General features: G+C 38.9%; 1 protein-coding gene across 1 annotated transcript; it reads right to left on the reverse strand.

Moving 5' to 3' along the window:
- Window positions 1–237: 237 nt before the first annotated feature.
- Window positions 238–2,243, reverse strand: LOC135702841 (uncharacterized). Its single transcript, XM_065223883.1, has 4 exons — window positions 1,500–2,243; window positions 1,113–1,442; window positions 719–1,054; window positions 238–299 (listed from the first exon to the last, which is right to left on the reverse strand). The coding sequence occupies exons 1-4, from the start codon at window positions 2,041–2,043 to the stop codon at window positions 238–240; spliced, it is 1,272 nt and encodes a 423-aa protein (XP_065079955.1). The 5' UTR covers window positions 2,044–2,243.
- Between the last annotated feature and the right edge of the window lie 9,253 nt (window positions 2,244–11,496).

An 11,496-nucleotide genomic window follows, 5' to 3' on the forward strand; every position in this document is an offset into this window, starting at 1 on the left:
AAAAGATTAGTAAATGCAACTATTTCTGATCCGTAAATTCCATTTTTATCCGCATATTCCATGGCGACAATTCTCCTACTCCTTGTAAGAAACCATCTATCAGAGAATTGTTTGGTTAATGTAAACTCTTTGGATATACTTATACTAGAAAATTTAGACTGGTCGGATTTGAGTGCGTATTTCATCAATGGAAATATTTCAGCGGTCTTACTGGTAACTGGCTTAAAGGTATACTTCTCAGTAACACGGTTTATAATTTGATGCAATGGGAGTTTTCCTGATCTTAGTAATTTCTTGATCTGAAATAGATGATTTTCAAAAGGATATGAAGCAATACTAGGTAGTGGACCAAATCGGGTCACTTCTTCAACTACATGAACCAGATTATGAACGTTGCTCGTAATGGAGTTGAAGAAAACATAATAGTTCGAAATGAATTCTTCAAACAATTTTTGAGCAACAGGTAAAAAACGTCTGTAGTAACTACTTGAACAAATAGTGACAGCACAGAATAGATTTGCAAAATTTTGAAAATGATCATCACTGATAAAATGTTTTAGTAAAATAATTCCAATGTAGTGTAAAAAAGAAGCACACTCAGATGCTTTCCAATGATTAACACAATCTATACCACGCACTTGTCGATGAATTTCTATAGGCATTTTGATAGTTTTCTGAATATTACAGATTGACTCTATGACACTGTTTGGCCATCTACTTTCGTCACTTCCATTATGACCATCTTTGTACGCCAGGATTAATCTTTTCGTTATCCCTAAGTGAAGGAGATGTAATGAATCGGCTACAATCACATCTTCAACTATATCGATTGGTAATTGAAGTAGCGGTGAAACAACCGGTGTTCTCTTCAATTTTCCATTTTCTCGTGTTTTGTAAATTTGGTAATGTTCATCGTACATCCCACTTCGAAATGCAGCATCGGTTCTCTTGGGGGCAAATGTTCGTGGAAAAATATTGGTCCGTAGAAGAGTTGAGTGCTGTCCAATAGTGCAACATTTCATGCAGCCATGATGTGAATTGAAATTTACTACACCTAAATAGCTAAAATGTCCTTGAGTCGCAAATTTAGTTGAATATTTTTTTTAAAATACCTTTTACAAACGCTCTGGCAGGGGAATCACAGATTATAGCCCGAAGTTTAACCGCTAATTTTACACCATTCACATCAATTCCCGATGTTATCAAAGGTTTGAGTTCATTCACAAATGGGGCCAAAAACTCCTCAACTTTCTTTGGCTTACTTTTTCCGTAGAAAATGCCAACTATCATTGGTTTTAAGGAAGCGAATTCGTGTAGGTTGAATAATATTGGCCAAACCTGATTGGTACCGTTCTTAAACAACGGTAGTCCATCAATGTTGATATTGATGTTTACTTTTAAGGGCTCTTTTAATTCCGGAAAGCACATACGAAGACAATGTTCTGCAAAAGAATTCAATGATATATTACGGTTTACATAGTTTTAATTATAAAGTTTACCTAAACCTTGATGCCAATATTGACCGCCTTCAATATCAAAAATGGTTGGGTTTATCCTAGGAGTGCGTAGAAGCCTTCTTGGACTTTCCGGAAGCGTTCGATCATAGTTGTTCAATTTTTGTAACAGTGGTTTCAAAGCTTGCTGAGATATATTGAATTGCGTACTCCAGTTCCGCAAAAATGATGTTAAGTTTTCCGCTTGGCTGCTGTGTTCAGCTTGTTCCTCTTGGCTAGCTTCTACGTATGATGCATCAGACAAGTGGTTCCACTCTTCTTCGGAATCTTCATCGGGACTATAATCTGTCAGGGAATTATCCAGGGAAGCTGTCTGAGAATTGCCTTCATCAGTCTCCTCGTCTGCAGAATTTGTTGGACGTTCCGGAACCGCACAAACAAATAATGCTGATTCTGATCCCAGTTCATTCGGTTGCTCAATTTCCGTAGCATTGGGAACATCAGAAACGTTTATATTACGATACACATGTACTTTTCGTCTGAAATGTCCACTTTTTAACGTTTTTTTCCACTTCTGAGGACCGTCCATGTTATTTTGATTTTATAAAGTATTTTTGATGATCAACACATAACTTTTTAGCCCTTCTAAACTTTAATCAAGCCCTTTATAAGCACTCAAGAAAGTTTTAATGCTAGGCTTTCTAAATGCATGTAAGCACTAAATCATTGCACTATATGCGCATACTAAGCTTTCTGTAATGCTTATTTTTATTAATGCTTCTGTGCACTAGCAATGCTAATATAAGGCTCATATGCATTAAAAATGCTAATATACGGCTTTTTGGCATTAGGAATGCTGAATTAGTGCCAATATAGAGCTATGGCTTAATGCTTATGGTTACTTGGGTGGAGCTGCATGCAAGGCAAGACCCATGCATACGTACAGAATTATAAAATGTGTTCCAAATTCCTTTTGAAAAATTAGAAAGGTTAACTAGGGAGTCGTGTTACCCCTTCTACATTTCTACTCTAGAATAGTGTTCCAACTCGTAAAATCATCATTACGGTCATTAGTTTTCATTAATTTCTAATGACCCATCAGCTAATCTTGGTCACTTTTATTGATTGTTGCCAGATTTAAACATTGGACTCCAGACTCGATGTATCGCCCCAGTAAAACGAAAACACAAAATTAATGTTGATGACGACGGCGGTGTGGTGCGGCATTTTCGGCAGCCACCGCCTATAAAATAAAAAATAAAAAAACCTATAACGGCTCACACTGCAGCAGTTCCACCTTGAGCGCAATTTTTTCGGCCGATTGATCTGGTTTTGCACAAACAACACGCTCGGAAGCTAATGACCAGATTCAAACTTTCCCACGATCGGTCAATCAGATCAGGAATGTTGGTTGTGTCTCGCGCGATGAAATTGGCGCGATTGCCGTTGCGTTGGAAACTGAGTCATTAGGTAATGACGGTTTGCCATTGGCAGCCCCGACGATCCTCAATCTTCGATCTGCTGTTTGAAATTACCACTAAACCATCAACTTTATCTCCCCGAGCGCATTTTGAGGTCGCGGCGAGAGCATTTTTCACATTGACTGATTTACATAAAATTATAAACACCGAACCAGTCGAGGGGCATGAAAACTCATTTACTGCGCCAGATAATTTCTCGGCTTGGCTATCTTCATTATGGACACCTTTCGTCATGCGGTCGTTGTGCGTGTGTGTGTGTGTGTGTGTGTGTTTGTAGAGAAAACAAGTCATCTTTCACAGCGCTTCGGACCTTCGGAAATTATGTTGTTAAACGTTTAGTTTCTTTTATTAATGGCCATTCAATTTATTTTTCCCTCGGTCGCCTCCCCCAAGTCGACGCTCCCAAGCCCAGACCCAGGTCCATGCGAGTGTGTATTAGGCTAATTTTTTACGCTACAGTGAGTCAATTTGTTAGGTTGTCGAAAGAGCTAAACAACGCGCCTCGGACTGACTTTACCAATTTATAGTGGTGGTGCTATAAGAAGCTTTCGAGCATCCAATGCAATGCTAGATGGTGAGGTTAGTTTTTTTTTTTTGGTCCGGGACGCGCCACAGATTATTGTTATTATTTATGCGCCTCGAAACCGCTCGAAACTATAAGCCTGATGATGGCTGATTTGATAGAGTCCCATGTTTGTTTCTCCGCTCGCAGCTCGTTTAGATAGGCCTCAACCGAACCCGCCTCGAATTCTTTCTGACCCTGTTGTTGATGGATGGTAATTAATTATATTTCGGATTACATTAGCTACAGATGATTATTTGCTTCGATTTTTTTCCCTACTTCAATCCCCGGAGCCTCCTTTCCACCTGATGGCACAACTTGGGCTGCGTCGGACGGTCGCTGTTATTTGCTTGTTAGCTCGTTAATGGAAGATTCATTGGATGCTTGCCCGCGAGAGCTTATAACCTCCGATGATTGAAGACGCAGTCTGAAGAAATCAAAATCTTTCATTTGGGGTTTTGAAATTGATATTGCTGCTTTGTGAAATTGGTATGACCTTTGGACCGGGATAATGAAGACCATGGTATGGAATGCATGCGGGTTTTTGGGGGTCGTCCATGTGGGTGGTTGGGTGGTTCGATGGATGAATAATTAGAGTGCGAGTCAAGGTTCAAACGGCGCCGTGTATTGTTCGTTTCGGTAATCGATGCCTCTTTCGAGACGATTTTGTGAGAGTGGCTTCAATACTGATTTGAAGACGTTCTAGCTACATGAATAGCTTTTGTAATTGTTGAATATTTGGAATAGAAACTTATTGGTTGTAACATGGATGCATATTCGCTGTACGGAAGATGCCATTTTGGGTTTTGGTATGCCTTCTTGAATTCCAAAATAGCGGTAGTCGTCAATTTTCCACTTGTATTTATCAAGCCTATTCCGTAGATACCCACTGGCCCACATTTATATGGGGAAAATTTTTTATCGGGCCAACCCCTAGATTTGTGCCATTAGAGCAGAAAACCATTATTTTTGTGGGCCAGTCTAATGTTGCATTGCACACTGGGCAAAAATTTACAAAACCACGACTAAATTGACTATCTTGGCTGCCAAACGGTTTCAGTCAACATGTTATACATATTCTCAAAGGAAAAATCTGCTGAATTGATTGGTGGTGGTCTCATTATCTGGAGACTTTTGTGTACCGAGAGAGAGGGCCGGGATCAACCCCAATTTCCGGTAAAGTTGGAAATGCCATTATCTATCGACATAATTTTACACTTTACTTAACGTATATTACTGGAAGTTGATAGTACTATGTATATATGGTGCTAAGACACCATATATGCCCTCAGAGAAACTCTACTGACCTTAAAGAGGATTCGGAACGACCGATAAAGTGACCACATTTTAAAAATGTACTAGAACCTTGTGATTTTTTCTAAGTTGTTCAGAATCAAGAGATCAAAGCGTATTTAATATGGAAACTTTATTATGGGGTGTGGTGGCCATATTATGATTCTTTGGATAATCTGGATTAACCAATAAAGTGGACCCATTATAAAAATTGTCCTAGAACCTTGCGATTTTTTCTATGTTTGTTCAGAATCATGAGATCAAAGCGAATTTAATAAAGAATTTCTCAACTTGTGCGGTAGACAAATGCTGTGCATTGGTTTGTACGCATAGTTGCTGTCCGGATGATGCCATTTTGGATTTTGGTATGTCATCTTGAATTCCAAAATGGCGGCGGATGTTGATTTTCCACTTCTACTCATCGAGCCCATTTCGTAGATACCCATGTTGCATGGGTTTAGATGGATATACGCTGTTTAGAGGCCGCCAAATTTGATTTTGCCATCAAGCCCATTCCTCAGATACCCATATTGCATGGGTTTAGATGCACGTTGTTTAGAGGATGCCAGTTTGGATTTTGGTATGCCATCTTGAATTCCAAAATGGCGGTGGATGACAATTTTCCACTTGTATTCATCGAGCCCATTCAGTAGATACTCATATTGCATTGGTTTAAATGCATATAGGCTGCTTAAATGCCGCCATACTGGATTTCGACCAGTATTTGCAATTTAATATTGACCTGTACCTGGAGTCTTCAGGTCACGGTCGGGCAGTTAAAATTGTGGCTGAGCAGTACTATATAGTACCGAAAGAGTACACGATGATTTAACACATCTGTTCCCCACCAAACCCAACCGGATGCCTGTGGGGTATTCATGACGAAATGGCAAAGAAAGTTATTGATCTACATATGTACAAACATTCACTTCTTAAGACACATTTCAGGTTAATCAGTCCTCTGCTATGTCAAAACTGCATCGCCATGGGGGCATATCGGCAACAAACAAAATGTATTGCTTCAGCCTGTTTTCACACGTTCTGTCGATCTTTTTCGATGACGGGAGAAAATCCGGTGTGTATCCCCATGTAAACCCCATTGCTCGAGACTATTTATCAAGAATAGTAATAAGTGTTTCGTCAGAGAGGCTATTCCTAAAAACTGGTGAAACCACACAGAATCGATATCGGCTCAATGCAAAACGCGTGGCTCAATTAGCTTTCTTGGGATCCCTCTCGGATGAGTTTTGGAATGTCTGAATTGACTCCGACCATCTTATCGTTTTGTTTCGTATGTTAATCTTTCGTTTTTTAAATCGATTATTTAATACCAATAAAACGAATTTATAACCTGTTAAATCACTCACCTATTCAAGAATCCTGAGCAAAAAATGTCATTTACTATATTCTCACGTAGACCATCCGGTAAAGAGTTTCACGGTAAATACCGTATAGCATGGAGGTGGTAGCATTATGGTTTGGGGCTGTTTTTCTTGGTATGGAGTAGGTCCCATTTTTCGTATTAATTCCATCATGACCAGATTTGAATACAAAGAAATCATGAAGGAGGTTATGCTCCCTTATGCAGAAGAGAACATGCCTCTTACATGGCATTTTCAGCAAGATAACGATCCGAAACACACTACAAAACACAAGTATGTAAAGGAATGATTTCGTGCAAACAAAGTGTCGGTAATTTCCTGACATCAACCCCATCGAAAATTTATGGAACGAGCTTAAAAGAAAATTATCTGGTCAAGTATTTCCAAATAAAGATCAACTTTGGACCACAGTTCAAAGAGAGTGGTATGCTATACCCAAGTGAAGACTTCAAATCAAAAAGGCTGGCAACTCGGCCAGAATACAAGTGACAGATGCAGTATCGCTGCGCTCGAGTGAAGGCTGCATAGAAAAATGAGCAAATATACAAACCTTTTCTCTGAGGTTGTAATCTTTGCTATCAAATCGTTTGAAGCATTTACCTTTGAGCGGTAGATGACGCGATTGTGTCGATATCATAGCGGTCGTATGAGAAAATGGAAGAGTTGCCAGTTTTCTTGATATGTTGTCTTCGACCAAAGGAAACTTTTCAGTGCTTGGTTGAGTCAATGCCAAGAAGATTGAACAAGGTTTTACTTAACAATGGAGGGCACAGCGTTTACTAAGCGTCATTAGTCTAATTAAACTTATACGATTATTTTCAAGTTTTCTATACTATAGTTTTATGCAACACACCTATTTCACTGACCAGGAATATTTTATATATGATTCTAATGAGTGGGTCATTTGATGTTTTAACTTTGTGTTTTCTTTAACTTTAAAGTCTAATAAAATGAAGTTGAATGAACATAACCTAAAATTTCGCATTTATTTTGTCTACACCTATTTTAATGACCAGCAGGGATGTATGTTACACTCAAAACATTCACTGCATACGTACTACACAATTTATTTCTAAATTATATAAATCATCACACTAGATGACTATTATAGGTGAAATGTCATAACAAGATAGCTTATGTAACGTAATATCAACTCTAGACTGAACTTGGCTTAGTTTGCCTATGATCCGTTATATTCAAGGAATCAAAAATATCTCCAAATGATAAAATAACAAGCGATCAACGAACCGAATAATAACGCTATGTCAGAAGTTGAAAACAATAATGATATAATCTTCACCGTTCTTTTTCATGACAAGCAGCTCGTGCGACCCAACTCATTCGGGGCGGTAGAAGGAAACGAGCAAATTGTTGGCAAGCTGCTTCACGAAGTAAAGCCGAAGATGATACACGTGTGTTAATGGGAATTTTTTTGTTATGTCTTTTCCCGATTCAAATCAAGCTATGTCCTCATCCGTGTATATTGCAACAAAGCAGGCAAGCAATATATCATTATCCTTCTACCACTCGGATCGAGCTTTGTTACAGAGCGAGTTTGTCATGGTAGTCGTAGCAACCGTTTTGTCTGTATCGTTGGTTGCTTTATGTGTTTGGATTCGCTGGTTATATTTGAAACATTTTGGTCGGTGAATCGATTATTTAAAAAAAAATTAATCGATTCACTAAGATCGATTCTTGCCTCAAGATCGCCCAATGCTAGTGCCACGTACAATCATTCTTTATGCCCAGGAAAGAGGAGAAATTTTCCATTCTGAAAAATTCCTAGACCGGACCGGGAATCGAACCCAGCCACCTGCTCTTACTATGTAGTTGCGCCTTTACCGACTGAGTTAAGAGAGGCCAGTACTCTTTTCTCAATATTGGTTGAATAAAAGTGACTTTAGTGACAACATTTTAAGATATAGAGTCCTAGCCACTAAAGAGTGACCTGCTATCAGCCCTGTGTTCTCATTTTTTTTGCACTGCCATGAATCTTGCCATGAGATTTTGAGATTCCTGAGCCCGTTTGGAAAATTTGATGACAAATTAGTATTTGTTTTTTTTCAAGATTTTTTTTTTCTTTTACTCATAAGAAGTTGATTGAGCGATGCCGGTGGTGTAGTGGTAAGCGTGATTACCTCTCACCCCAGCAGGCCTGGGTTCAATCCCAGTCGGCGCCGCCGAGACGTTCTGAGGCAAAACATCTCTGTTCACGCCTTCCTTCAGAAGGGAAGTAAAACCGTTGGTCCCCGGTTCATGAGTTGATGAGTCGATAGGTCCAGGTGTGGGAGCTGTTTTCCTGGCGTTGGTAGCATTGGTGCTCAGCATGGAAAACAAAATCGACGGAAAACAAATCAAAGGAAAAAAAGACGTTGATTGAAAATAAATCAGTATTCAGCCACATGGCAGGCGACCTAACGGCATTCGGTCAAATGCCTCGTTCAGTGCTAGTTCTTTGAATCCAGCAGTTGAGCTTTTTATGCAAAATGTAAAATTTTATACCCGAAAAAAAAGTATAACTGTTCCTCATATCATTATAGGGTGGAGAACGGCTTCGGCCCTGAGACCCTATTCCAAGCATGGGGTAAACATTTACATTTGCAGTTCGATGCTTCACATCATAGAGCAGCTTTTGGATAATTTTCTCATGAATTGTCTTTAGAAAAAACACGTGCATGGAATATGGTCTTGGTGGGGTTGTGGGTAGGATTACCATATGGTATCATAAAGGAGGGCATGTCATACTTTTTCAATAATTTTTCTATATCCTCATTTTGCCCAAAAATGTCCTCCTTTTGAATCCTTGCATTTTTTCAGTAACATATTCATAAAACCTCATCTAATCTAGCAAATGCCATTCGATGATTGGACTAGGAGTATACTACAGTTGTCAACCTCCCTGCGGTCCATTTGGTGAATTTCAACTTAAATTTGGAAATTTTTTCAAATAAACCTACTATTCTACCAGACTTATTCCAGACCGACTTTGAATCAATTTTGACAAACAATTTCTCGAAAATCGGACGATCAACAACAGAGGGATTTTCGAACATTGTAATTTATTTTCGAAGTTCCAGTGAAAATTCATAAAATGGAACACAACTTTTCTGTTTTTTGCTTAAATTTGACGTTTCGGAAATAACCCAAAAAACAATTTGAGTTGATCAACAGCTGATTAAGCTATTGTTTAGCTGAAGAAGCTTGTTTTTGCCTGAATAAGCTCTAATTCAACATTGAATGTTTGTTGGGAAGTTATAACGTTCGAAAATCTCTCTGCTGTTGATCGTGTGATGTTCGAGAAGGTGTTCGTTAAAATTGATTCCTGGCCTGTCAGAAATAAGTCTGGTAGAATAGCAGGTTTATTTTAAAATTTTCTATCTGTCAAATTTAAGTTGAAATGTACCAAATGGAACACAACTACACAGATTGAATCCAACATGTGTTTGATTTTGACGTTCTGGTTCTATGGGATTTTAGGTATTTCAAGCATAACTATTCAAATCGACGTTTCTGATTTTGTAAACAATCACTTCAATCGACGATTTCTAGATAGGCTGGTTCATCTCTAGGGCGTAACAGCTTTTGTAAACAATGACTTCTATCGATGATTTCTAGGAATTCAAGGCACGCCCACGCAGAGCAACATAACCATCGGATACGAAAAGTCTTTCCCTATCCGATGAGGATGTTTGTTTGCGTGGGCGAGCCTAGAATTTATATAAATCATCAAGAGAAGTCATTGTTTACAAAAGCTGTTAGCCCCAATTCCAGCTCTATCCAGATTTGTGGTAGCTGCTACCTCACTCACAGACACTAACAACACCAGCTAGTAGGGGTAAGATTCCCCTACCTGATGATGGTGTTTGTTTGTGACGATGAGAAAACAGGTCCTCTCACTATCACGAGACGAAACTACCTATCATTAGCTTTCTTATAATTTTTCAATGATCAAGCACTCATGAGAATAATTCTCATTTGGTTTTGACATCAACATATCTATCTGATTTAGATAAATTTAAGCAAACAACCGTATCTTATCGGTAGAGTGAATACATGATTAAGATTTCCTCGGTACAAGTAACTTTAATAGCATTAAATGAGCTAGTAATTACGATGATCACAACACTTTCACGTGCTGTCATGACAAAAAATTCGATGAGATTTTGAAGAAAATCTCTATCATCGATTTCTCATCCAATGATAATGACAGAAGTATCTCTGTAAATATCGCGTGAGATCTTTCATTGAAAATGACATTTGCCAGCCCTGGCCAGGTTTCGAGCTAGGGAGGGGCGATAAAAAAAATCGATGGAAAATTTGGCCGAATGCCATTTCACCGAAAGCCTTTGTGTTGCTGAGCTGAGGAGGGGGTGCAGTTGCCCCCCCCCTCCCGCCCCCTTTTTCTACGCCTATGCTACTGTATAATAATTCTACCATAAAGTGCATTGTTTTGTGACATGTTTTTTCTACAGGATATTGTCATAGAACTGCTGAGAGATTGATCACTGGATTTGCAGTCCCAGTGCTCCTTGATGTTCGTAGAATAATTTGATATGCTAATGAACTCATCACCGCAGATTTTTCAGCTCCTTGAACACAAACCGGATTGAGTCCATTTACCAGTTGGCAATCTCCTTCCAGTCGTTTGCATAGCGCATCAAAATTTTCCGGCACTCGTTGTTGTACGCCTTGATGTCTTTTCGATTTCGTACTCGGCCGGCAACCCATGACAGTTCCAATCACTCTGGTACTCCACATATCCACGTACTCCTGCAGGGGGGCATATCGGGTAAAAACATCCTTCATCGTTCCGTCCAGAATAAGGCCCTCCATGGTGCACCCGATTGCGAACGGTGGACCATCTTAAAATGTGTATGTGGACCGAAAAAATAAATGGTTTACAAATCGATGGCTCACCAGCAACGAAGCAAAGTCGCAGAAAATTGCATAAGACAATAACACCCGCGACTATTGAATCTTCGAACTATGTAAATCACTTTATAGATTCCATCAAACAGGTTTCAAAAACCTTTCCATTTTACCAACGATCTCAAACGATTTTCCTCCTCGTTCGGAAGCTGATAATCTACAGCAACCAACACAAATTCTGCACCATAATGCTGTTTATCTCTAATCGATAGTTAGTATTTCACTTCCGCGCTATGTAACACTGATTTCCAATTCGTGGATGTTAAGCTTTTCGATCATTTTTTTTTACATTTCTAGAAAATTAATAATGATCTTTGGGTGTATGAAAATTTACACCATAACGTTTCGACAGAAAACTGATACATTTCTACTTTTTTATACATGAAATGTTTATT

The sequence above is a fragment of the Ochlerotatus camptorhynchus genome, unplaced genomic scaffold (assembly GCF_037179485.1).
Source record: "Ochlerotatus camptorhynchus isolate MF236.1 unplaced genomic scaffold, CSIRO-AGI_Acam_v1.1 ptg000201l, whole genome shotgun sequence".
NCBI classification, from domain to species: Eukaryota; Metazoa; Arthropoda; class Insecta; order Diptera; family Culicidae; genus Ochlerotatus; species Ochlerotatus camptorhynchus.

Coding starts and splice junctions, on each gene's coding strand:
- LOC135702841 (XM_065223883.1), bottom strand. CDS start 2,043: ATGGACGGTCCTCAGAAGTGGAAAAAAACGTTAAAAAGTGGACATTTC. Junction 1,055..1,112: donor TGCCAGAGCGTTTGTAAAAG/GTATTTTAAAAA, acceptor TTAGCTATTTAG/GTGTAGTAAATTTCAATTCA. Junction 300..718: donor TCATAATGGAAGTGACGAAA/GTAGATGGCCAA, acceptor CATCTATTTCAG/ATCAAGAAATTACTAAGATC.